The 27,309-nt window shown below is 40.8% G+C and overlaps 3 protein-coding genes across 6 annotated transcripts in view; 2 read left to right on the plus strand and 1 right to left on the minus strand.

The window, feature by feature from the left end:
• Nucleotides 1–3,271, plus strand: part of trim62.1 (tripartite motif containing 62, tandem duplicate 1) — a 36,313-nt gene extending 33,042 nt beyond the window's left edge. Inside the window, exon 7 of the mRNA XM_058054446.1 lies at nt 1–3,271. Coding sequence (XP_057910429.1) covers nt 1–551 — 551 coding nt within the window. The 3' untranslated portion in view covers nt 552–3,271.
• LOC131105932 (uncharacterized) lies at nt 3,055–17,809 on the minus strand. Of its 2 annotated transcripts, none has more exons than XM_058054451.1 (4): nt 17,641–17,809; nt 8,527–8,794; nt 8,043–8,192; nt 3,055–5,160 (listed from the first exon to the last, which is right to left on the minus strand). In XM_058054451.1, the coding sequence occupies exons 2-4, from the start codon at nt 8,534–8,536 to the stop codon at nt 4,310–4,312; spliced, it is 1,011 nt and encodes a 336-aa protein (XP_057910434.1). In that variant the 5' UTR covers nt 8,537–8,794; nt 17,641–17,809; the 3' UTR covers nt 3,055–4,309. The 2 variants fall into 2 exon arrangements, with proteins under 2 accessions (XP_057910434.1, XP_057910435.1); XM_058054452.1 differs by lacking the exon at nt 17,641–17,809 and adding an exon at nt 9,215–11,440.
• Nucleotides 7,680–26,559, plus strand: znf362a (zinc finger protein 362a). Of its 3 annotated transcripts, none has more exons than XM_058054448.1 (9): nt 7,680–11,352; nt 19,654–19,720; nt 21,021–21,225; nt 21,290–21,409; nt 22,404–22,728; nt 22,806–23,030; nt 24,086–24,164; nt 25,630–25,788; nt 25,858–26,559. In XM_058054448.1, exons 2-9 carry the CDS (start codon nt 19,655–19,657, stop codon nt 26,020–26,022), a joined length of 1,344 nt encoding a protein of 447 aa, XP_057910431.1. In that variant the 5' UTR covers nt 7,680–11,352; nt 19,654; the 3' UTR covers nt 26,023–26,559. The 3 variants fall into 3 exon arrangements, with proteins under 3 accessions (XP_057910431.1, XP_057910432.1, XP_057910430.1); XM_058054449.1 differs by having other exon boundaries at nt 10,863–11,352; nt 21,015–21,225; nt 22,428–22,728; nt 25,858–26,553; XM_058054447.1 differs by having other exon boundaries at nt 10,885–11,352; nt 21,015–21,225; nt 25,858–26,551.
• Nucleotides 26,560–27,309: the final 750 nt, after the last annotated feature.

The raw sequence follows: 27,309 nt of genomic DNA on the forward strand, positions 1-27,309 counted from the left end.
TGCCTGCTGCGCTGACCCTTGACCCCATCACCGCCCACCAAAGACTCATCCTGTCGGACGACTGCACCATCGTTGCGTACGGCAACCTCCACCCGCAGCCCCTTCAGGACTCGCCGCGTCGCTTTGACGTGGAGGTATCCGTCCTGGGCGCCGAGGGCTTCGCATCGGGGGTACACTACTGGGAAGTGATGGTGTCGGAGAAGACCCAGTGGATGATCGGCGTGGCCAGCGAGACGGTCAGCCGCAAGGGCAGCATCCAAATCCAGCCCGGCCGCGGCTTCTACTGTATCGTCATGCACGACGGAAACCAGTATAGCGCTTGCACCGAGCCGTGGACCCGCCTGAACGTGAAGAGTAAGCTGGAGAAGGTAGGCGTCTACTTGGACTACCCAAAAGGTCTTCTCATCTTCTACAACGCAGACGACATGTCCTGGCTTTACACCTACCGGGAGAAATTCCCTACCAAGGTCTTCCCTTACTTCAGTCCGGGTCAGAGCCACGCCAACGGAAAGAACGTGCAGCCGCTGCGAATCAACACAGTGCGCCTTTAAGACCTGGAATATGACAACAAAGATGTCCGGGAAATCTGTTCAACATCTTAACGTTTCTTGTGACTTGTGAAGATCTTTTAATGCGAGGATGGCGCGAGATAGGAGGGAAATCGCCGCTTCCTGCTTCTCGTCCATCTTGAAGCAATGTGACAGTGAATGTTACACAGAACATGATGATGTCATCATGTTCTCCCCTCCTATGTCCACCCTGGACCGGCCAACCTAGAGCCAGAAGCCAGAGTCCACATCCTTATTTACCAATCCAGTCCTTCCCTTTTGGATGTGTGCACCCCCAGTCGCCCACAGACAATGCTGCTATTGGTGGAGAAAGGACCTGGTTCTATATATACGTAGTACATGTCATGTGACACATTGGTGGCGCCCCCTATGGGTTGTGGTCTAATTGCTATTACTATACTGATGTCCTCAAGGTTTTATAGTCTATCTTCAATATTTGCTGGGCTGCATCTTCCGATTCTCAATTTAACAGGATGTCATCAAAGCCACTGTCTCATGGTGCAACCAAAAATAACCCAAATACGAGTAACACACGTGGAACTGCATAGACACGTACTAATACACATGCAGTACACGACTATTTTAAACTAATGTATATACCCACAAGGTATGTTTGGTAGCTTCATATTTGGGAAGTGTTGCTTCCCAGCATACCTTGCGGGTTATAAATTGGTATAAAATAGTATTGTTATTGCATGTATATTATTGGTGTGTCAGCCTGGAATTTTTCCACGTGTTTTTGGTTGCACATTTGGGTTGATGATCTCCTTTCGGTTTGTTTTGTACCATATGAGTAAGGAGTGGTGTAGATATCGATGAAGAACACCTCCAGGTGCAAGTTGGGGTTTGCATCAGACTATTTTCTGTGCAAATCACGGCAGGTTTTCCCACTTAAAGTCATGTTTTTATTAAAAATGGGCTAATTCGCAGGGTTGCAAATGCAATCTTCCATGCAGTCCTTCTGACCCGTGAGGTGTATTTGTCAGAAAAATGGCAGCACTTGGCGACACAGTATAAGTAAGGGGTGCATGATTTGACACATTGGCAACCTTTTGTGTGCAGCGGTGTTGGTTTAAAAGTGTTTAAATGTCTACCCTTCCAACTGGTTTCTGATGCTACTAAACGATATTGAGTCCAGGGTAGGTGCGAAAATGCTAATCCGTGTGGCAACGTTGACGACGGTTCCCATGAGATTCACACGTATTTGTCCTCTCCACGTGCCTCCAAGCGCCGGGCTTTATCAGCACATGTCCTGCAGAATCTCCACTAAGAGCCTCTTGTCCTGCAGCCAAATCCAACATACTGGTAGATTTGTGTGTTTGTGTGTATGGTGGTGGTGGGGGGGGGGTTAGCCAGCCACGTGGCACGGAGGTATATTTGCCTCGACTATCATTTCCAATCCAGCAACAATCCCATCTGGAGATCCGAGCACACGCCCCTTGCATCATACCAAAAAGCCTAAATAATGAAACGCCATGTTTGCACCTTTTTACCCGTCAGCTCCAGCAGGATGGGATTGGACGAGGGTCCATGTAAGGACATTCCAAATGTTTCTTTTTGTTTTCTTTGAAGTTGCAGGGTTTCTGATGTACAATCTGCTTTAAAACCAACAGCCAGGACCACCAACCCCCCAACCCCCACCAGGGCCGCATCCTTGACCAGTTTTGTTTAAATGTTACAAATGAGATTAATGTATCTTGCCATCCAGTCAGTGGGGATAGAAACATGTTTATGATGATAATGACTATGACACTTTTAATGATTATATTATTGATGATTGTGTCCTTTATTATGGATGGCCGCTGTGCACCCATCCACGTGTAAACAAACACTCCTACACTATGCTGCTGGAGACTGTAATGTACAATAAATGAATTCATCCACAGGTTTTTTGTGTACATTATTTGCCTAGTTTAATACATAAATACATAAAAATGATATTTGCATCACCCGGCGGTGTTTTGAGGTTCGCAATGTGGATTAGTTTTACTAAATGACACGAATGTCAAGGAAAAAAGCAGGGGGTTAAGAGGGATTATACAGTTTTAGAATGCCGTGTCTGTGGTGGATGTGTTCAAATTGTCAGGAAAATCCATACACTAGTTGCTGCCGTGTGTGTGTGTATGTGTGTGTGTGTGTGTGTGTACTGGCAGAAGTGATGATGCGTCATTGTAAGAATTAAGGATGCATTGTGAAAAGGAAAATGTCAGAATGAAAAAGGTAAATCTGTCGTTTCCTGGCGCGGTCACTAAGCTCTTATTGGAAAATATTTGCTTGCTAGAGCGCCCTCTATTGTCGGCTTTTATAATTTTCTTCTTTGCATGCCATATTCTGTGTGTGTGTGCGTGTGTATATGTGTGTTTATACATACATAGACACGCACACACACACGTATGAATAAATATGTGTTATATAATTCATAGATTTGAACTCAAAATGAAAAAGAGTTCAAACCAAATTATTATATTGAAAGAAATAATATACATTATTTTAAATGACAAAACAAAACTTTATTTCAATAGTTTCAATACAATTTACAATTTTTTTTAATCCGATTAAGTTGTAGATTGTTGTTTTTTGAAAAAAATTATTTTACCTTTCATTTTTTTCACATCTGTGATGACAGCCACGCCCACTTGTTTAATTGAACAAACCGTAATCGCCAGTGTTAATACTAGTTAAAAAAAAAAAAAAAGTCCCCCCTGAAAAATTCCTTCAATACAAAATTGACATACTGTACACATATGAACCATTGGCCCCGCCCCGTTGCATAGTTTGACCAATCAGGAACCCCACTTTTGGTCACTTATTAACTCACAGTTGTGACTTTTACCCCAAGCCCTTGTTCCATCACTTGGCCCCGCCCTCCTGTTTAGGCCAACCAATGAGCATTCATTCATTCATTTTCTACCGCTTTTCCTCACGAGGGTTGCGGGGCGTTGCTGGAGCCTATCCCAGCTGTCTTCGGGCGAGAGGCGGGGTACACCCTGGACTTGTCACCAGCCAATCACAGGGCACCAATGAGCATCTCTACTGTTAATAGTTTTCTGTTCTCTTTTCCTTTTACTCCAATTTTTGTCTTTGTTTGCTCACCTGTGTCAAACGACTTTGGCCCCGCCCTCTTGGGTAATTCAACCAATCACTATCTGCAGTGTTAATCCCATAGAAAAAAACCCTCCCTGTTTCTATTGTATAAACATGATGGACATTTGCATAAGTTCTGTTATTCTAATTTTTCCCATAGTCAAACCATGCTGGGCCTGCTCTCTTGTTGAACCAGTATCAACCAGTATCAACCAGTATCTCCAGTTAATGTGAAATAAATATTTTTTTTTTGCATTTTACTCCTAATTTTGACTTGAACCTTTTAGTGTGCACACCTGTGTTCACATTAGGTTTGTCCAATCAATCAATATTGTGTTTTGTGTTTCTGTTTCTAGAGAAATACTTTTGTATTATATTATTATCTAATGAAAGTGTATCAAGAGTGGAAAAGCAGCATCATGATATTATCTCATGTGGAGTAATGAGAAATAATGAGCTTGAGAGCGTCTTTAGCCAACATGCTACAGCCTGCCTCCTCAGCAGCTTTTGCACACGCGAATGGCAGTCATTTGCACAATGCAAACCAATGTTGACAGGCAGACCGGCTGTCTGCTTGCACTCATATTAATCCCTTAATAATCATCCCCTCCTTCCTCCTCCTCCTCCTCCTCCAGTCACCATCCAGCTCCGCTTCTTCATACTTCATACGTCGTGTGGCTTTTAGAAGCCAGTGGCGTTGAGAACAACAAAAAGTGCAAGCACGCGTCCAGCAGGGCCTCCACGCTTCTGAGCAGGAGGATGTTGACGCTGAGGTAGAGAGGCAGCACAAACATGGCGAGCACAGCCAACCAGGCTATCGTCAAGTTCACCTCCGGGTGGGGAGCACCCGAGCGGCGCTTCTCGTATGACTCCTCCGTGATGAATATAAGAGGCGCCCTTTTCTGTCTCCCGTCAGACAGGCAATCGCAGGCGAGGACGACTGGAAAGTCGTCTTGGTGAGACTCCAAAAGTTTGGAGTTGTCATGGGAGTGCGTGGTGGCACGTTTCCACCTATGCAGGCTTGAAGTGAGGAGGAGGAGCAAGAGCAGGTATAGGAACGCCATACCCCAGCAGAGGTGCATTTTACTGGGTACGGGACTCAGCAGATTTGGCAAACATCTCATCAAGGAGCCGCTTCCACGCAAACAAGCCACTAGCCTCACCTCCTCCTTCCGCCATCGGCACTGCACGCTGAGGGCCACCAGCACCCACACAGCCAAGCAGCAGACGTAGCTTATCGCTTGGGACTGCCAGCCTTCATTCTCCTCAACCTCATCCTCGCTTTCTTCCTCTCTTGATGCTACCTCACTACGGTGTTTGCACGATGCAGACGACTCAGGCCACAGGAGTCTGGTCAGAGTCTCCACGGCGATGAGGGGCATGGTCAGTAGCAAGACGGCACCGTAGGTGTGACTGAGAAAGAGCAGGAAGCGCAGAGCGATGATGTCAAGCGGCAGCCTCAGCTCCGTCAGCCATGACTCGAAGAGACTCAGGAAGCTCACATAAACTGCCGGCAAAACACAAAAGAAGACATAAGTTCAATTCCTCTATTTTCCACTATTCCACTATTTTGAACCATTTCTGCTGCCAACAAAAATAACTGACAGACGCAAATGAACCATTTAGAGTCTTATTAACATTAAAAACTGAGTCTTCAAAGAACCTAACATTCATGTTTTTAGAAATTTAGTCTTCAATGAACCTATCATGCGGAAATATGGACAGATTAGTTTTAAATTAACTTGAAAAACATTTTTGTCGACATTGAAAACAAGTTGGCTGCTCGGTGGTGGAGTGGTTAAGGCGCAGGCCACACATCTAGGAGACCCAAGTTCAATTCCACCCTCGGAGTGCGGGTACTCCAGTTTCCTCCCACATTCCAAAAACATGCTAGGTTAATTGGCCACTCCAAATTGTCCATAGGTATGAATGTGAGTGTGAATGGTTGTTTGTCTATATGTGCCCGGTGATTGGCTGGCGACCAGTCCAGGGTGTACCCCGCCTCTCGCTCGAAGACAGCTGGGATAGGCTACAGCACCCCCAGCGACCCTCGTGAGAGTAAGCGGTAGAAAATGAATGAATGAAAGCAAGTTTGTATTTCAAGTTTTTGTTGACATTTATTTACATTGAAACCGACATTGAATCCAATTTAGTCTTCATGAATTTGATACGGTTTTTAGACACCGAAGACCGTTTAAACCGTGATAAACCTGAAAAACACTTTTGTAGACGCTGAAAACTGAACACTGAACACTGAAGACAACTTTGGGAACACAACGAACCAAACCTGGTTTGTTGAGTCTAAAACCAGATTTTCCAGTACTACAAAGGGGGCTCTTTTTTAAGGTAGCTAGATCACCAACAGTGTTTTTGGCAGTGATCATCTTCTCATAACACTCCGTCATAATAACTTGCTCATCTTGTGTAAAATACACCAGCCAGGATTAATCCATTTTTGCACGGAAGTAGAATAATATGACGTCGAATACTCCGTTTTATGTGAGCACAAAGCCGAGAACCGGACTTGACAAAGTAAATTGATAACTACCGTTGGACTGTTTGGAGAATTTGGTTTTTGTTGAGCTGCATCATGAGCACAAAACCCAAAGACTAAGACTATCGTCCAATCCAATTTAGTCTTCATGAACTTGATATCGTTTTTTGTTTGTTTTTTTCTAAACCGAAGACTATTTTGTCTGGAATCAACATGAACATTTTATGGGAGAAATTGTTAGGCTACACAGCGGTTGAGTGGTTAGCGCGCAGGCCTCACAGCTAGGAGACCCGAGTTCAATCCCACCCTCGGCCATCTCTGTGTGGAGTTTGCACGTTCTCCCCGTGCATGCGTGGGTTTTCTCCGGGTACTCCGGTTTCCTCCCACATTCCAAAAACATGCTAGGTTAATTGGCGACTCCAAATTGTCCATAGGTATGAATGTGAGTGTGAATGGTTGTTTGTCTATATGTGCCCTGTGATTGGCTGGCGACCAGTCCAGGGTGTACCCCGCCTCTCGCCCGAAGACAGCTGGGATAGGCTCCAGCACCCTCTGCGACCCTCGTGAGGATAAGCGGTAGAAAATTAATGAATGAAAACAAGTTTATATTCAAAGAACTTAACACGTTATGTCAACATGGACGCAGAGTTTGATGCTACAGTGAACCAAACCAACAATTCGTGTAAACATTGACTCCACTTAAGTAGGGGGTCTCCTGGGGCACCAGGCCTCGTACAGTCATAAATTAATTCATTAATTCATTGATTTTCTACCGCTTATCCTCGCGAGGGTCGCGGGGGTACTGAAGCCTATCCCAGCTGTCTTCGGGCGAGAGGCAGGGTACACCCTGGACTGGTGGCCAGCAAATCACAGGGCACATATAGACAAACAACCATTCACACTCACATTCATACCTATGGACAATTTGGAGTCGCCAATTAACCATTAATTCACTAATAACACATAATAAATATACTCTAATTTTGCCAGTTTCGGTATATTGCCATATGCAATGCGTGTCTGTTTTCTTTATCTCTTGTGTAACGAATAAGGTTAAATTCACCATACTCCATCAGGTGTTTATTCTAGAAATGCCATACTATTTTAACATAACTTTTTAACATGCTACCCCGACAAATTTATATAATTCTCACAAACACATGGTAGACATGTTTGTTTTGGGTTTGACATTTCTGCACAGTGTGAAGGAAAGTCGTCAGAAGACGCTGTGTGCAGCACTAGTACAAGCCACAGGTGATCGGTGTTGAAAGGCATGTTAGGCACATGCCGATCATGTGCTTTCTCATGAAAATAAAGAGATAATCGTCCGACCAGCCCCGTTCAAGACCATTTAGTCTTTAGTGAACATTCATTCATTCATTCATTTTCTACCGCTTTTTCCTCACGAGGGTTGCAGGGGGTGCTGGAGCCTATCCCAGCTGTCTTTGGGTGAGAGGCAGGGTACACCCTGGACTGGTCGCCAGCCAATCACAGGGCACATATAGACAAACAACCATTCACACTCACATCTTTAGTGAACATGACAAACATTATTGTAGATACTGATGCCAATTTTGCTGCTATAATGACCCCCAATACAGGTTAGTTTTCATTAACTTGATATGGATTTTGTCCACAATATATCAGATTCCATTTTGAATCTTCAGTGAACCAAGGAATTTAGTCTTCCATTGACCATTGACGTAGTTTTCCTGTTTTTTTTTGCCGACATGGAAGACCATTCAGTCGTTTTACATGTGTTGAAACCTGGTTCCTATTCAATAAGGTTGACAGGTTTTTGTAAACACTGAAGAACTCTTGATTGATTAGCAACTTTGGACATAATGTGAGAGTTTACCGAAGGAAAGAAACAAAAAGGACCGCTGCGTACTCACCTGTGACCAGAAAGTCAGTGAAGAAGAGGATGCAGCAACCGCAGAAGCCAATGGGACTGCGGGAGTTGGCCAATGAGGGCAGGAAGAGGAGACTGCACACCAGTTTGAAGACACACAGCACGGACATGCTGTCCAACATGCCGTCCATGGCTGCAGGTACACACACACACACACACACACACACATGCAGATATCTCAAAACAGGTTTTCTAATTTAGCCTGGAGGTATGGGAGTTCAGGAATGTCCAGCGCTCTGTCGACTCATTGAAGTAATCATGGTTATTTTGCACTTTTTCTTTATCTACGCTGTCCTTGCAGATCAATACTTTTCGAGTGAACTCTGGACGTTTGTTAGGAGTTTCACATGCACGCAAACATCATCAGCTGTTGGTAAAAATGGGATGAAACAGAATATTTGGAGGTAACAGTTGAAGCATCGTAATCTGTTATTAGTACAAGCGTGTTTGTTATGAGTTTTCGTTACCTGTTGCCATTGGGAACCTTCAGAGACGCATGTCACTTGTTAGATCTCCGCAACACCTTCAAGCACTCTTCAACCCTCCCCCCCGCCACCCTTGTGAGCTCCTGCTAATGACCCACCTCCCCCTCTTCCTCCTCCTTTCTGCGTCCTTCCACTTCTTGTTGCTGCACCTGGCACCATGTGGAGGCGGGGCGTGGAGGCGGAGCTTAGAGGGCGCAGCGCTGTTTGAACAGGCGAGGAGAGAACCAGTCGGGCGACTCCTAACTAGCAGCTAACAAGCATGGAGATGAAGGAGACGAGAGCGTGTCAAGACAAACAATTAAGTGGGGAAACATTCAAACTTGTTCAGGCAAGTGCTGCAAAAAATATTGTAAGTCTAAGAGGTACGCCTGCATGTGTTCACTGTTGTTAAAATACATAACCGCATATCATAGCAATCCCCCGATTATCACGTAAATTATTGTGTGGAAATATGGGCTAATAACTAATAAATAATTATTAAATAAATAATAATAAAGCAATCTTCTCTCGCTAAGTCTACTGCAAAAAAGGTCAGTAAGGATAATTCATAATGCCGCCTAAAAAGAACATACTAACTCCTTATTTCTAAAATCACAAATACTTCGACTTGCTGATATAGTTCATCTTCAAACAGTTAAAATAATGCATAAGGCTAAAAATAACCAATTACCTAAAAATGTCATCCAATACTTCGCGGCACCAGTAACAACCTTCATTTGGGCCGAGGATCGTCCCGTGTCTTGACAGACGGCCAATCAGATCCTCCGGGCTCAGCGCATGTCACATTTTTTTTGTGTCTACCATGTGAAATTTTTGTTCCGTATCTGTGAGGATCTTTCAAGAAGTTTCTGTCTTAAGCCTACAACCGGACATACAAGTTTTTGGCCGTTCGATTCCTCCCCATTTGTTTCCCCTTAATGACGCTTATTAAAAGACTTTGCCAGCATGTAGCTTGTAAATAAGTCACATAAATAACAATAGGCATTGCAACAGGAATCAAATCTAAATATATGTGTACATATATATTACAATAGAGACGTAGCAAACAGAGGAAAATTGGTAAATTGGTCTAGCAACCTGAAAAAAACATAAGCACCTCAGTCGATAGCTCATCACACACGTGCCCTGTGTGCGATTTTAAGCATGGAGACCAGTCGTAGGAGCCCGTACGACCGGTTGTGACAGTTGCTTTACTGCGTCCAACCTCGGTAGCCATAGCGCACTGTGACAGGCCTTGCCTATGCAGCTCAACAACAGTTAGCCATTAAAAGATCTTGACAGACAATTACGTTGAATCCACATTTTTGCCAAGATAAAGACTATTGTCTTAAACGTTTGATAAGCTGATGCTATTTTAATGCTAGCTTACAATACATTTCTTTTTTTGTGCCACTCCCCTTCCTTCATTTTTCATTTTGAATCACTACGGAAAAATGTTTGATCAGGAGAGTGTATTATGGGGCAAACAGCAACATGCCCCTACACATGTACCCAATTGTAAAAATCCTAATAAAACCTTTATCTATTTGTATTTGTGTCATAATGGCTACTAAAAAACAAATAAATCCCCTAGAACAATGTTTTTCACCTCGACCTCTCACGTGCATCACTGAGTCTATAGGAGGAACGAGGCAATCAGCTACGTGTTGCCACACGGACCAATATTACATTGCTTACATTGTCCTTACACCACTCGTCAAAGACATAATATTTGCAGAAAATAATTAATAAATGTTAATTAAAAAAAGTGATATTGGATAATTCCTCACGGCACACAAGTGTGTATTCACAGTGGTTGAATATCACTCCACTTTGTTTAGAAATCTGATTTTACACAGTCCTAATCGTGCCTATAATGAGAATATTCACGTGGACGCAGCAGCAGCGCCATCTTGTGGTAAGTACCGCCCTATACACACAGACACTAAAGGTAAACGATGCTGAAAATGTTGCTATCTATTCGATACCAAGTAAATACAGGGGCGTTATTACTGATAGTGATGTCGATGCTTTTATTTGACTAAGATTTAAGATAATTAATTGATTTTTTGATTTTACCTTTAATTTATTAATGGTGGATAAATAAAACAGGCTTTACAAAGGCATCGATGTTATTGATAAGAGGTAGTATCGGTATCGGCTCAATATGGAAGTGATGGGAAGGGTTTTTTAATATTGTGTTGTTTATATTGTTATTTCCTGTTATTTGGGATGATTTCAGAACACAAGATGGGCTTTTAGACAAAAAAACTAATAATTTGCTTTTGTTTACTTTCTTTATTTTGCTGTGTCATTTTTTAAATAATTTTTGTAAAATATTTGTCCTGTTTTATTGTGATTATAATAATAATCAGCAAATTGAAACGCCAAATCATTGAATATGCTTGAAAATATATTTTAAAAAAGGATCTATCATAAATATTATTTTTTATATATATTTTTTTAAATATTATCTATTATATATTAACACAGAAGCGCACTGAACAACATCGAAGTTGTCGCTCAAGTTTGTCGCCGATCCTGATGTCGACACCATCGGTATGTGTATGGACCCGCCTCCCCCTCTAAACGCACACACATCGAATATGGAGCAAAAAGCATTGCCTGTCCAAAAAGCGTCCAAATAAAAAGGCATGAAATGGGTTAAAAAAAGGAGTGCAGTCTACTGTGGGGTTCTTCTCCTGCAGGACCCAGAAGTGAACAGCAGGCGACCCGGAAGGCTTGAAGGTTGGGAATCGAGCAGGAAAAAAAAAAGCAGAGAAGACTCCAATCCTTTGCGAGGGGGAAGAAAAAAAAATCATCTTTCAGGTATGCTGCACCACATTGTACCCGTATCGCTTTGAGGTTATTTTCGAACACGTCGTGTGCGTCGTCGTCGTTATGTAAGAGCGTACTTAAACCAAAAAGTTCCAAAATAAGCCAGTCTGCTGTGTCGTGTTTTTTTTAGGGGGGGGTGGGGGGGTACATGTTCTTTTTTGTGTAGTACAATAATGAGTACGTGTGCATCCTCCATCGTGTTTGCAGTAGGAAGTGTCATCTTTTTTTTCTGTCCTCAAAGCCAGCCGCGATATTTAAAGCTGGACCAGGCCAGAAAGCAACGCTTTTGCCGCACTAAGACTCCATTCTACGGCTTGTGCAGGAATATGGCGCCCGGTGCTTAGAAAAATAACAAAAAACCACACACAGGGCTGCCATTTTTGATTTTTCTTTTGTCTGCTTTTTTGGTGAAAAGAGTGAGAGTGGGAGCCTCCGTGGGGAGGATTGTGCACAGCCAGCATCATCGTGAACACTGCATCGCCTTGCATGCTTTCACAGCATCAATACACGTATTACACTCTTATTAACATAACACTTATTAACCATAACACTATATAGAATTATAGCAATGGTTCTGATGCCGATGGCTTATCCAATATGTTTTAGTTGGACATATTTGCATTATTTTGCATACTTAAATATATACAGTATATTATGTAGTATACATAATATACAGTAGTATTGTGACAGATATATATATATATATATATGTATATATATATATGTTTTTTAATGTTTAATGTTCTATCTTATACTGGATGAGTGGTTAGGAAGATCTGGGTTCGAATCCCCATCTCTGTGTAGAGTTTGCATGTTCTCCCCGTGCATGCGTGGGTTTTTTACTCCGGTTTCCTCCCACATTCCAAAAACATGCTAGGTTAATTGGCGACTCCAAATTGTCCATAGGTATGAATGTGAGTGTGAATGGTTGTTTGTCTATATGTGCCCTGTGATTGGCTGGCGACCAGTCCAGGGTGTACCCCGCCTCTCGCCCCAAGACAGCTGGGATAGGCTCCAGCAACCCCCGCGACCCTCATGAGGAAAAGCGGTAGAAAATGAATGAATGAATATTTGCATTATTTTGCATACTATGTAGTATACATAATATACAGTATATAATATACTACATAATATACTGTATACACAATATACAGTATATATGTATTTAATATTATTATTATTACTATTAAAGGAGGAAAAAAATCCAAACCTAACTGGCCCTGTGTGGGAAAAGCTATTGTCCCCTAAACCTAAGAACCGCAATCAAGTGTTTGCTATAACGTGCAATGAGTCTCATACAGCGCTATGGAGGAATTTTGGTCCACTCATCTTTGTAGAATTGTTATAATTCAGCCACACTGGAGGGTTTTCCAGAATGAAGCGTCCTTTTTAAGGTCATGCCACAGCATCACAATAGGATTCAGGTCAGGACTTTGACTAGGCCACTCCTAAGTCTTCATTGTGTTTTTCTTCAGCCATTCAGAGTTGGACTTGCTGGTGTGTTTTGGATCATTGTCCTGCTGCAGAACCCAAGTTGGTTTCAGCTTGAGGTCACGAACAAATGTTTTGGTAGAGATCAGAATTCACGGTTTCATTTCTCACAGCAAGTCCTCCAGGTCCTGAAGCAGCAAAACAACCTCAGACCACCACACTACCACCACTGTATTTCACTGTTGGTATCATGACCTTCTAAAAACTATTTTCCCAAATGTCTTAGGGATCATCAAGATGTTTTTAGGCAAAATTGAGACGAGCCTTAAAGGGGAACTGCACTTTTTGGGGGAATTTTGCCCATCATTCACAATCCTTATGTGAAAAATGTACGCATATTTATTTCCCTTTTCTGTGCATTATAATAACGTAAGAAAACAAGTTCATATGGGCTAGCTAACAATGCACACACCTATTTCGACGACAAAGCCCTTTACAAAAAAAAACCTCTAACATGCTGTGATCATGCAAGAAGAAGTACATTGATGATAACATGTCATACTTACAGTATCTTTCCGTATTTTGATGATTAAAAACATGACTGGAACGTCATTCCATGCACATTGATTTCACAGACCCATTGATGGGAACTAACGCTACTTCCGTCAACAAGGTAAGACTCCTCCTTTCCCCAGGCAGGGAATCATGTTGCTGTGTGCTAGGCAGGTTAAGGTATAGTGAAACATACACACACACACACACACACAACAGTTACTTCCAATGTACACTCTCATTGGGATGCCGACTGGTGGAATAGCTATCTTTCAGTACAAGACGTGCAGTTCCCCTTTTATGGTGTTTTGGTTCAAAGGTGTTTTTTTGTATCGGAATTCTGCCATGCAGGAAGTTGGCCAGTGTCTTTCATACGGTGAGGTCATGAACACTGACCTGAACTGAGGCAAGTGAGGCCTGCAGTTCTTGTTTGTTGGATGTTGTGGTGGGTTGACCGCTTGGATGAGTTGTAGCAGCACTCTTCGGTCACCACTGTTCCATGTTTTGCCAGTTGTGGATAATATGGCTCTCACTGTGGTGTGCTGGAGTCCCAAAGCTTTTGAAATGGCAACAAGTGCACCTCTGAATGGCTGTTGCTGCTTAGGGTGGCCAAACCAGTTTAATTATATACTAATTCATTCATTTTCTACCGCTTTTTCCTCAGGAGAGTCGCGGGTGGTGCTAGAGCCTATCCCAGCTATATAATATATATTTAATTATTTATTTGATTTTATTTATATATATTACATATATTTATATATATATAATATAAAAATAAAAAATATACATATTAATATAATTTATATTATATATATATATTAAAAATATATATGTATACATATGTATGTATATATATATACATATATTTTAAATTTTTATGTATATATATTTTTCATTTTTATATTTAGTTTTTTTTATTTCATTCTATTTTTTGTATTATGAATAGTTGGATTGTATTGGTTCTGCTTCAGCTGTATCTACAGTATAGAGCTGTTTTATTTTTAATATGAGGATAAGTGGTTGAAAATGAATGAAATTTTACTTAGAGCGATTAGTTAGATACTTTTTTAATTATATATCAAATTTGTGTGAGTGGTTGTAATAGTAGTTTAAGTATTGGGATGCAGTTATATCAATACATTTTTATTATATTTTTGTTTTTTGTATTTTTTTAGTTGTAGTAATATTAGTAGTATGTTAGCGTTCTTATATTGTCATAAATAAATTTAGGAAATGTTGCTTAATATTAAACAACACACTGTTTTTAAAATTGCATATCAATTGCATTTAAGTCATAATAATGACAATATACTGTATTACATATGCACGCATTGGCACGTTACCAAGGGGTTGCTATGATATGCTGTGATGTATTAAGCAGCATTCTTGATGTGAGTTCTCTTTTTGGCATTTCTCCCCTGCGACAATGTTTCCCAGCATCAGAGACAATTAGTAGTTGTCTATTTTTAACTCATTACAACAAACTGGATTGTGGTTTATTGCTGTTGTCATGGTTACAGTCATCTGATGTAGGCATTTTACTGCTAGTTTCCACTTATTTGAGGAACTATGAAAAAAAAACGATACATGCATATATTGAATGCAGATTTTTCTCTGCACTTTTTGTGCGCCATTCCTGAAAGTTGGAAACAGGCTGCAGGAGGTGAAAGCGAACCCCCACTGCCATCATTAGACAAATATTTGGGGGGGGGGGGGTTCTGGACCTATCGTTTTTTGTTGCTCTTGGCTGGCTCACGCGGGCTAGTGTTATGCCTGGGCTAAAGCAAACACATGCAGGAATGGTGGAGTATGCCAAAGCATGCAATAGAAAACGAATGTCTCCAAAAGAGCACAACTTCTGGAGGAAAAAAGGGAAAAAAAAGATCATTCCTCTGTGCAGAAACATGGCCACTTTCTACTAAAACTACTTTACGTTTTTTAAATGTGCCCAAGAAGAACACATTGCACGCTGTTGCAGATCAGTAGAAACAACGTTCATCCTTCATGAAGCAGGAAGAAGTCTGCTAACATACGAATATACTAAACAAATACACAACTTCTTTGCTTTTCTTCCAATAATTGATTTTCTGTTTTTGTCGTTAAGGTCATAGTAGAGGCGTCCCCCAAGTACGCACGTGGTAAAGTCTAAATGTTTTACCTTACCCAATGTTCTGGCACATTCGGTACTGAGGACGAGCTTGTTAGGTGCTAGCATGCTAACTGTCAGCATGTCCGCATTTTGGCTACTTACTATGTCTAAAGACAAATATTGTATATAGATAGCACATAGGATAGTCTTGGCACTTTTGATGTTAGCATGCTAACTGTTAGCATGTCAGCATTTTGGCTACTTACTATGTCTAAAGGCAAATATTCTATATAGATGGCACATAGGATAGTCTTGGCACTTTTGATGTTAGCATGCTAACTGTTAGCATGTCAGCATTTTGGCTACTTACTATGTCTAAAGGCATATATTATAGTATATAGATGGCACTATGTAGGAGCGCAATTGGATAGTCTTGGCACTTTTGATGTTAGCATGCTAACTGTTAGCATGTCAGCATTTTGGCGACTACTTATGTCTAAAGGCATATATTGTAGTATATAGATGGCACTATGTAGGAGCGCTATAGGATAGTCTTGGCACTTTTGATGTTAGCATGCTAACTGTTAGCATGTCAGCATTTTGGCGACTTTACTTATGTCTAAAGGCATATATTGTAGTATTTAGATGGCACTATGTAGGAGCGCTATAGGATAGTCTTGGCACTTTTGATGTGAGCATGCTAACTGTTAGCATGTCAGCATTTTGGCGACTTTACTTATGTCTAAAGGCATATATTGTAGTATTTAGATGGCACTATGTAGGAGCGCTATAGGATAGTCTTGGCACTTTTGATGTGAGCATGCTAACTGTTAGCATGTCAGCATTTTGGTGACTTTACTTATGTCTAAAGACATATATTGTAATATATAGATGGCACTATATAGGAACACTATTGGATAGTCTTGGCACGTTTGATGTTAGCATGCTAATTGTTAGCATGTTCACATTTTAGCTTATTTCCCCACTTCTAAACGCTTGGCACTTTCAGTACAGAGTGATGTCATGCTAGGTGCTAGCATGCTAACTGTTAGCATGTCAGCATTTTGTCTACTTATATGTCTAAAGGCAAATATTGTGTATAGATGGCACATAGGATAGTCTTGCCATTTTTTATGTTAGCATGCTAACCGTTAGCATGTTAGCATTTTGGTGACTTTACTTATGTCTAAAGACATATATTGTAGTATATAGATGGCACAATGTAGGAGCGCTATAGGACAGGCTTGGTACTTTTGATGTTGGCATGCTAATTGTTAGCATGTTCACATTTTAGCTTATTTCCCCACTTCTAAAGGCTTGGCACTTTCAGTACAGAGCAATGTCATTGCAAGGTGCTAGCATGCTAACAGTTAGCATGTTAGCTCATTTCCTCATGTGTCCATGGCATTGCTCGCTGGCGGACACCGGGCCAGAGGTTCACAGCACAGGTGGCAGGCATGCCCATTAAATGAAGACGGGAAGTACCCAAAAATATGCTGTTTTTTTCTTGCTTTTGTTAAAATAATTGTTTCCTGTTTTTGATGTTTCTGTCACTGTGTCCACGCCATCCCATAATGCAAATCTCAGGGTACGGTCTGTCATCATTTGTCATGAGTCATAAAGGAGCGTGCTAGCTATACACAGAGATATTAATATACCGCCATTTTGTGTTTTTGTTGTTTGAGTCACAAGAGAAGCATTCTCCCCGTTCCTGAATGCAAATGGTAGAGTCCTGCCTCCCCAAAATTGTCCAGGCTGTCTCATCCTAACATCCTACATCATTTTTTCATGAACCAGGACGTAGCCTGCTAGCTAACATATGAACATATGACCGTCCAACGATTTCCTTACTTTTGTCTTGTACTTGTACTTTTGTGACATTTTACATCATTCTCTGTGAACCGCAAGGTAGCCTGGTCGCTAACAGATGAACACACCACAAATTGTCCAGTGGAACCTCGGTTAGCGTGTTTTCTTTTGTTTGTGTGCATTCGCCGGTGAGCGTACAACATGGCGTGCGTCTTAATACACTGCGTTCATTCATATGTATTAATATTCATTTTGAATAGTTTTTTGTAAGTAAAACTCTAATGGCAAAACAATAATATTCATTGCGATCTTATTGTTGTAATCTAACTCTCATCAGAGCGCACAATATCAACTGTAGAAACCGATGCTTGTAATGAAATGAAATTATTACTACTAACCTTTCTGGATGAGGAGAAGCGTCTGTTAGTGAGAGCCGATCAACACAACGCCAGTGACACCTTGTTGACTCTGATAACGCTTGTAATGGGCCGGTGCAACATTCGCTGATCATGTGACAGCATATCTCCCAGGAAGCATCAGTTGTTGAGCGAAACATCTGTTTGGTGGAAGCAGCTCTTTTTCAGTCTGATGCAAGAGCACAATAAGTGTGCATAGATACATATATACATCTTTAAAGGAATAACGCCGCTATGATGCGGACAAGTAGTGCTCAGTTTTGATTGGCATGGTCAGTTGTTGAACTGTGTGCTTATTAGGGCTGCGATTATTATTTTAATACCCGATTAATCATTCATTCATTTTCTACCACTTATCCTCACTAGGTGCTGGAGTGGTCTGGACAATGGACTGGTCGCCAGCCAATCACAGGGCACATATAGACAAACAACCATTCACACTCACATTCATACCTATGGACAATTTGGAGTCGCCAATTAACCTAGCATGTTTTTGGAATGTGGGAGGAAACCGGAGTACCCGTTGAAAACCCGCACATGCACGGGGAGAACATGCAAACGCCACACAGAGATGGCCGAGGGTGGAATCGAACTCGGGCCTGCAATCTAACCACTCGTCAGAAATCGAAGATTTGAACTGTTTTTGTTTTGTTTTGTGCTTTGTTTCGTGACTTTTTTGTGAGTGTCTTCCTGTTAGCTGTTTATAGGTTATTGTGTGTCATGTGATCAAGGGGTGATATCCTGATTGGGTGCACAGAATCACATGAGTCAACCCTCATGATTCAAATCACCTGTTGCTGAGTGTTGTATATTAAAACATTGTATTTATATTTCATATATATATATGCACTTATAATTATATGAAAGGGTATTATTAAATAAAAATATATAGTAAACATATACATATATAGTATACAAGTACTTTCACTTGGGTTACAGTTTCATTTGTTGAATTGACTTTTCATTTGAAAATACCACTTCCGCTCTGACTCCACCTCACTCTGCAGGTGGAGTTTTTTTTTAACTTTCTGTCAGCAAGCATCGACAAAGCTCTTTAATCGCAACATGGTGAATGACGCATCAATCGCATAATGCATACAAATCCATAATGAAACCCCTTGTTGGCACTTTAAATTGTTCGAGCCCCAGTGTTTATTACTCTGTAATCACACTTTTGTGAAGAAAATCAAAATATTAGAAACAGCGGCCAGTAGAATGCAGTGCAATCTATCATTCCAGGACAAAAAGTCTCAAAAGTCAGCCATGTTGATTTGAAGTTGTCATATTGAGACCATCTTCAGGGCTCGATCTGGGGATTGTAATGTAAAAGTAGCGTACTGAACAGATGGGGGATGATGAATTATGAAGCATTTTAGCCTCGGCCATAAGACGTGGGCGAAGTTTGGCACCCCCAAAAAAACAGTTCTGCAAGGGTTAGACCTTGACTTAACGTCAGTGATCTGAATGATGCATTGATTAATATGCACTTTTATGAATTAGTCACAGCGCCATCTAGTGATGGGAGGAAATGTGTAAAAAAGTCAAATTCCGAAAGGATCGATAATAAGAAGCTTTTGGGTGGAGCTTGGCGACGAAGTTCGGGTTCCACCATTGGCATCAAAATGTGATAACTTGGGTCCAGAAGGTCAGATCTCACCCAAATTTCATGTGGAGGGATAGTGAGTCTTTATTAAAAATGCTAAAAGGTGTTTTTTTAATAATAATAATAATACATTTTATTTGTATAGCGCTTTTCAAAATACTCAAAGACACTTTACAGAAGAATGAAGTTGAATAAAGCAAGTAAACAGAATAGAAGACACACCAAAATACAACATTCATTGGTTAATACACAGTTAAAACACGAGTACGAGTTTTTTTTTAGTGTTAGTAATCATATTAACATCATACAATAGAATAAAAACCTACATTGTACTGTTCTAAGTTTCTGATGCCGTATTGGAGTGGTTGCATCAAGTCTCTGTTTATTCACAGAATGGCTGAACCTCGCTTCAACAGTCCCTATTTTTGGCCCCCGCCTCCTGCCATGGCTGTCAGCCAGGTGAGTTGTCATCATTTGTATCTATCTGCGTTATTAATAGTAATGGTAATGGTTTTATTTCATTTGAACATGCATCAGATTACAATTGAGTGCATCCCATAATCAGTTCACAGTTCCACATGTCCAAAAGGAGTAGGAAGAAGCAAAGCTTATTAAATCCTTCCCCTCCATCTGGTACTTTCACAATCAGTAACTGTTACATTTGTTCACTTCCTGCTTTCCTAATATAGTTTTTTTATCTTTTTAATTTATTTATTTTTTGTCCCGTACCGAAGTACGAGGTGATATGACCATCCAATGACATAATGGGTACCATAGTAAGTGTCAATATAGTGATATGTATAGCACATCATGACTGGTTCAAGACTCTTCATCCTTGTATTTAGCAAACATCAACTGCTTGTATTGTTTCTTGAATTGGCTCATCGTTGTGCATTGTTTGATGGTCTTACTCAATCCATTCCATAGTTTGATTCCACATACTGAAATGCTATGGCTTTTTAACGTAGTACTAGCATATAAGTGTTTCAAATGTAGTTCTTCCCTGAGATCATATTTCTCCTCTCTTGTAGAGAAGTATTGAATGACATTTTTAACTAATTGGTTATTTTTAGCCTTATGTATTATTTTAGCTGTTTGAAGATGAACTATATTAGCAAGTTGAAGTATTTGTGATTTTAGAAATAAGGAGTTAGTATGTTCTCTGTAGGCGGCATTATGAATTATCCTTACTGACCTTTTTTTGCAGTACATTTAGCGAGTGAAGATTGCTTTTATAGTTATTAGCCCATATTTCCACACTAAGTAAGATATGGTAGAACCAGAGAGCAATAAAGTGATTTCTGATTGAGAACAAATTTTGGTTTGTTCAATATTGAAATATTTCTTGCCACCTTATGTTGTATATTTGTAATATGAGGTTTCCAGCTTATATTGTCTTTAAATCTTTGATGTAAAATGCGGAATATCAGCTTATGAGAATACATAAGTCATACCAAATCATACCAAAAATAATACTGATCTATTTTGCTGTAAAAACACCTCTTAAAGTGGAACCTCTAAAATCCCATGCCCCTGAAACTGTACAACTTTCCTAGTGAGGAAAATGTGGGTGAAAATATGCCTAAAAAGTCCTGAGTTTAACTGTTTTATGTTTGTTTAGCTTATTTTTACACTTGTATGGCAGTTAAAATACGCATGTAATTATAGTGTATTTGTTTTGTGTGAAATTTGTGTGAAACTTTGCATAACACAGACAAAGTGATGATCATTTCCTTTTTCCCTCAAAATGAAGGAGCAGCTGATGGCGGAGAAGATCCGAGCGCCCCATCCGCCCGCCTCAACCCTCCCTTCCCAGCACACCTTGCTGACGCCCCCCAGCCAAGAGGACGGCGGCCAGCATGAGATGTCCAAAGCCCAACAGACGCCAGGTCTCAACCGGCCGTCTCAGGGGGACGTGGTCCTGCACGCCAGCCCTGCCCGGCCTGCCTCCAGCTCGCTTACAGGTAACGTCCATTACTGTATCATCATTACTGTACTTTACAGTTACTTACGTGAGTTTTTTGTAAGGCCGTGTTCTTGGGGACGTAAACTTGAACCTCGATGACAAGGTGGCGATTAAAGCCAGAGGATTATGGGAGGACTGGCGTCAGCTCATAGACCATCCTGCAAGGACAAACCACCTGTCAGGTAAGAACATAAACCCTTTCATACACATGGAAATGGCGTTCTGGGTGCCTTGAAACAGTATTTTGGGGAAATCTTAAAACCCCGGGATGTTGTTTTCATTCATTCATTTTCTACCGCTTATCCTCACGAGGGTCGCGGGGGTGCTGGAGCCTATCCCAGCTGTTTTGGGGCGAGAGGCGGGGTACACCCTGGACTGGTCGCCAGCCAATCACAGGGCACATATAGACAAACAACCATTCACACTCACATTCATACCTATGGACGCCCTAACTACTCGAACGCTGTGCAGCGCTGGTAAAATCAGCAACAATTTTAAAAGAATAATGTCAAAATATTAAAAGAAAAAAATTTAAAAAAATATATATATTTTTAAAAATGTATGTCATTTTAATAGCATAAAAATATTTTTTCATAAAAAAATCAAAGGGCACATATAGACAAACAACCATTCACACTCATATTCATACCTATGGACGCCCTAACTACTCGAACGCTGTGCAGCGCTGGTAAAATCAGCAACAATTTTAAAAGAATAATGTCAAAATATTAAAAGAAAAAAAGTTTTAAAAAAAATTAAAAAATGTATGTCAATAGCATAAAAAATGATTTTTTCATAAAAAAAATCACAGGGCACATATAGACAAACAACCATTCACACTCACATTCATACCTATGGACAATTTGGAGTCGCCAATTAACCTTATTACTAATAACCTTATACTAATTTTGGAATGTGGGAGGAAACCGGAGTACCCGGAAAAAACCCACGCATGAACAGGGAGAACATGCAAACTCCACACAAAGATGGCCGAGTTTAGAATTTAACTCAGGTATTCTAGCTGTGAGGTCTACACGCTTAACCACTCGAACGCCATGCAGCCTTGAGGATAATTGGTTAAAAAAAAAAAGGTCATTATCAGGTAGAAAGACGTTGCAGATCAGTTCCCGTTATTTCCCAAACGCAGCCATACTTTCAAGTCTCATCTTCCATCAGGTGTCTCCCTCGCCTCCCGAACAGGAAACCTCAGCAACTCCGAGGTCACCACCCCTACGACGCCGTCTCCCAGCAGCCCCGCCCGGCTAGTGGGCGGCGCTTCCACACCGCACCTCCTCTCGGGCTTCCCCGGTCCTCACGGAGTGGAGCCAGCGAGAACCAACGGCGGTCTCCTGGGTCTCCTCGGCGGGTCGAAGCCGAGAGAAGGACGCAGAAGAATCAAGGCGGAGAACGGCTCGTCGCTGCTGGTGGTTCCGTACCCCATCATGGCGTCCAGCAACGACCAGTCCTGCATTACCATCACTGCCAAAGAGAAGACATACAGGCAAACATCTATCTTCATCTATCAGTATTTTATTTTGCGTATCATAACCTCTCATATCCCGATTCCCGTTCCCACAGGTGTAAAGTGTGCCCGCTGACTTTCTTCTCCAAGTCGGACATGCAGATCCACTCCAAAACGCACACGGAGGCCAAGGCATATAAGTGTCCTCATTGCACCAAAACCTTCGCCAACGCTCCCTACCTGGCCCAACACCTGCGCATACACCTGGGCCTCAAGCCGTATCGCTGCTCCTACTGCGAAAAGAGTTTTCGCCAGCTCTCACACTTGCAGCAGCACACCAGGTACCACATGGAAATGCATATATAAAAAATGTATCAATTTGATTTTTGTATCCCTTCCCATTACACAAAGAAAAGTATTTTTGTTGTCATACTGCAGCTGCATGCATGTCATAGTACCATCCTAGCAGCAGGGGGCAGTCTAATCTAGATGTGTAAGGTGAATGTAGGCCATACTGATTATACTGTAGTGCTGGGGTCTCAAACTCAATTTACTCGGGGGCCACTGGAGCTAGGGTCTGGGTGAGACTGGGCCCCCCAAAAAAACGCATTTATTAAAAACTGCATAGTGCATATTAAAAACTTTTTCAGTGCTTTGGTTCCGATTTTCTACAAGAAAAGCTCTGATAAAACATTCAACTGTTCTCAAATATCTTAATTTTTATTTTTCTGCACAAAATAAGATGAAAAATAAACAAACAAATCAAGAATAAAGAAAATCAATCAGTAATAAATAAATATAATAATAATAATAATAAAACAGCAAATAATAAAAACTTAAAAAACCACATATAGTTGGTGGGTAGACAAATTATTTTTTTCAGATTAAAATGAACAAAGCATTATTAGAGCCCTGTAGATATGACAAAACACGACTATAGTCACATTTATACTTTTTTATTTACAACATATTGCGCAACTGCAGGGTCTTGAGACACATGCTAACTCGCAAACTAGAGAGCTAGCGACCTAAACAGTAGCCTCCAAGTTATTTCCTTTAAAGCCAAAAACTTACCACTTCCACACAGATAGGGAGGATAACTATTAACAGTTATTTAACCTTTAACATGAACATTAATCAAACATAATAATTTTTTCTGGGTACATGATACCATACAGCATCCATATCAAACTTGTACGGGCCGCACTAACATTAAACTTTCATATCAAGGCGGGGGCCTCAGGGCCGCATGTTTGAGACCCCTGCTGTAGTGTATCTATACCAGTGCTTCTCAGTTATTTTATGTCATTCCCCCCTAAGGGACTGAAATGTTTTCGCCATACTCATAACAATAACATAACAATAATAATAATAGTAATAATAATTGTTTGTTCAGAATCCACACGGGGGATCGGCCATATAAATGCTTCCAACCTGGATGTGAGAAAGCCTTCACTCAGCTGTCCAATCTGCAGGTAAGCTTGACACAAAATCCGGTTGACATGTTTAATTTGACAGGATGCATTTTATTTGTACCAAATTCAAACCATATATCACTGACATATGGGGAATTCCAGGCTATACCATGTGGTTGGACCATGCTAGCAAAGGTCGACTTACAAAAAAAAAAAAAAACGTCTTAGTTTCCAGGGCGTTACAGAAACAACTTTGTGTGGAGTTTGTATGTTCTCCCCGTGCATGCGTGGGTTTTCTCCGGGTACTCCGGTTTCCTCCCACATTCCAAAAACATGCTAGGTTAATTGGTGACTCCAAATTGTCCATAGGTATGAATGTGAGTGTGAATGGTTGTTTGTCTATATGTGCCCTGTGATTGGCTGGCCACCAGTCCAGGGTGTACCCCACCTCTCACCTGAAGACAACTGGGATAGGCTCCAGCACCCCCCGCGACCCTTGTGAGGATAAGCGGTAGAAAATGAATGAATGACAACAACATAATATTGTGACTTATTATGAAGTCACAATATCTTTTTTATGCGACTAAAATTACATACATTTTTTTCATAATATTACGTTATTCTTATAAGATTACAACTTTTTTTCTCTTAATATTTTGACATTATTCTTTAGAAATTGCTGATGATGCACGGCGGATGTGTAGTTAGGGCGCAGACCTCACAGCTAGGGGACCATTTTTGCTGCTGTTGTTTTGCTTATTTGTTTTTTTCTTGTTTATTTTCTTCTTTTTCTTGGAAAAATTATATTTTTAGAATGTACCCTGGACCAATGTAAAAAAAAAAACAAAAAATTTGCTGGCCACAAATGGCCCCCGGGCTGCACTTTGGGCACCCCTGGCCTAGACCAGAAGATGTGAGCAAAGCTTGGTGGAAATGTTTGACTTGACCATTTTCGGAGAGTGTTAAAAAAACTGACAACGCAAAGAGGATTTTTGGGGATTTCTTCCAAATGTGAACTTCCCAACAGACTAACTAACCTCTAGAACAGGGGTCTGGGGGCCACTGGAGCTAGGGTCTGGGCAAAACTGGGCCGTATCAGGTTTTCCAAAAAAAAAAAAAAAAACGCATTTATTAAAAACAGAAAAATATACAAACTTTTTCAGTGCTTTGGTTCCGATTTTCTACAATAAAAGCTCTGATAAAACATTCCACTGTTCTCAAATATCTTAATTTTTATTTTTCTGCACAAAATAAAATGAAAAATTGATGATAAATCAAGATGATAAATTATACAAACTTGCGCAGGCCGCACTAACATTAAACTTTCATATCAAGGCGGGGGCCTCAAACTAGTGTCCTGCGGGCCACATTTGGCCCGCGGGCCGCGTGTTTGAGACCCCTGCTATAGAAGGTCAGCTCTCAAGCCAACTTGAGTGGGAAGATATTCCTTTGTCACAGCGCCCTCTAGTGGTGAGTGTCATTGCGTGTGTTTTTCTATGATTAATCATTGTGTTTCACACTGTAGTCTCACCAGAGGCACCACAACAAAGACAAACCCTTCAAGTGTTCCAACTGCTACCGGGCCTACTCGGACTCAGCCTCACTGCAGATCCACCTGTCGGCCCACGCCATCAAGACCGCCAGGGCCTACTGCTGCAGCACGTGCGACAGAGCATACACGTCGGTGAGTTGACACGCCTTCCTGTGTTCCTTTTACATCACGGACATCTTGACGGTCGTCTTTTCGTCTTAGGAGACCTACCTCATGAAGCACATGTGTAAACGCTCAGCGATCCATCATGGGGGGCCACGTCACCCCGCTGAGCGCAGGGCAGACCCTGCCCATCACCCCCGCACCGATTCCTCTGACCTGGGCGCCTCCATTTTGTCACGACATCACCTTTCTCTCGCCGTCTAATATCATGGACTTTAAAGGCACTGAGGGACCTTTAAGAGTACTCGTGTGTGAATAATAATCATAATTTGGACAGTCCAAATGTGTCGAATGAGCACTTTCAGGTCTGAAAACGACAGACTTAAAAAAAAAAAAAAAATACAATGAAATCATTGTGTAACTTCACAGCAAGTGTTATGTGCAAGATATTTTTAAATCTATTGTAATGTACCAGATTGTGTTTTTTTATACGCTCCCTAACTTTTGTATGCTGGTAAGATACTGTAGAAAGGCTTTAGAAATAGTCCTCAATCATGATGTCTGTCTGTGTATGCAGTTATTATTATTCATGTCATATTCATGTTTTATACCATGACTGTCCATTCACCTATACGGGAGGATGCATTTTCATGTGTAGATGGTGCATTCAAACTGCCTTGTGTGTCCTAACAATGACAACGACAAAAATAATCAACATATTATTGTCATTTTTTTTTTAAGAATAAAATAATAACTTCCAGAATTGCCTTTTTTATGTTTCAGTCAGGGCAGCACGGCAGTCGAGTGGTTAGCGCGCAGACCTCACAGCATGTTCTCCCCGTGCATGCGTGGGTTTTCTCCGGGTACTCCGGTTTCCTCCCACATTCCAAAAACATGCTAGGTTAATTGGCGACTCCAAATTGTTCATAGGTATGAATGTGAGTGTGAATGGTTGTTTGTCTATATGTGCCCTGTGATTGGCTGGCGACCAGTCCAGGGTGTACCCCGCTTCTCACCCGAAGACAGCTGGGATAGGCTCCAGCATACCCCCATCGCCCTAATGACGATAAAGCGGCATAGAAAATGGATGGACTATCAAGAGAGTGAAACATTTTGGATATAGATCATCATTTTTAAAAATTGTGTTTGTTTTTTTTTTGTTTAGAAAATTTTGACAATATTAATACATTAAAATAGCGACATTTATAAAATATTTACAACATAACTACATTAATTAATAAATGAATGAAGGAATATTGGATGCTGAAAAAAAATGAAAATTGTAAAGTAAAATTTTAAAATGAACCAAAAACATAAATCCAAAATATATAAATATAAACATATAAATATAATATAATCTAATTTTATAAAATATAAAATATATATTTTTAACATCTCACAGTCTTTTGTGCCATTCTTGTGTCCTCCCAGCTAAAAGATACACATCCAACAAATACCTTCATATCATAGGTTTTAATTAATTGAATATATTTTCTTTACTTTTCTCAAGCTGTTGCACCTCACACTTTAACATCAGTTGATGAAAGAAAA

Source organism: Doryrhamphus excisus, chromosome 18, assembly GCF_030265055.1.
Source record: "Doryrhamphus excisus isolate RoL2022-K1 chromosome 18, RoL_Dexc_1.0, whole genome shotgun sequence".
Lineage (NCBI taxonomy): Eukaryota > Metazoa > Chordata > Actinopteri > Syngnathiformes > Syngnathidae > Doryrhamphus > Doryrhamphus excisus.

What these genes read in the sequence shown, in the direction of transcription:
- LOC131105932 (XM_058054451.1), bottom strand. An exon ending in CACTGACTTTCTGGTCACAG is followed by an intron (nt 5,161 to 8,042) that starts GTGAGTACGCAG and finishes TTTTGCCGGCAG; the next exon opens with TTTATGTGAGCTTCCTGAGT.
- znf362a (XM_058054447.1), top strand. Translation starts at nt 19,655, where the DNA reads ATGGCTGAACCTCGCTTCAACAGTCCCTATTTTTGGCCCCCGCCTCCT. An exon ending in GCCAAAGAGAAGACATACAG is followed by an intron (nt 22,729 to 22,805) that starts GCAAACATCTAT and finishes CCGTTCCCACAG; the next exon opens with GTGTAAAGTGTGCCCGCTGA. An exon ending in CTCAGCTGTCCAATCTGCAG is followed by an intron (nt 24,165 to 25,629) that starts GTAAGCTTGACA and finishes TTCACACTGTAG; the next exon opens with TCTCACCAGAGGCACCACAA.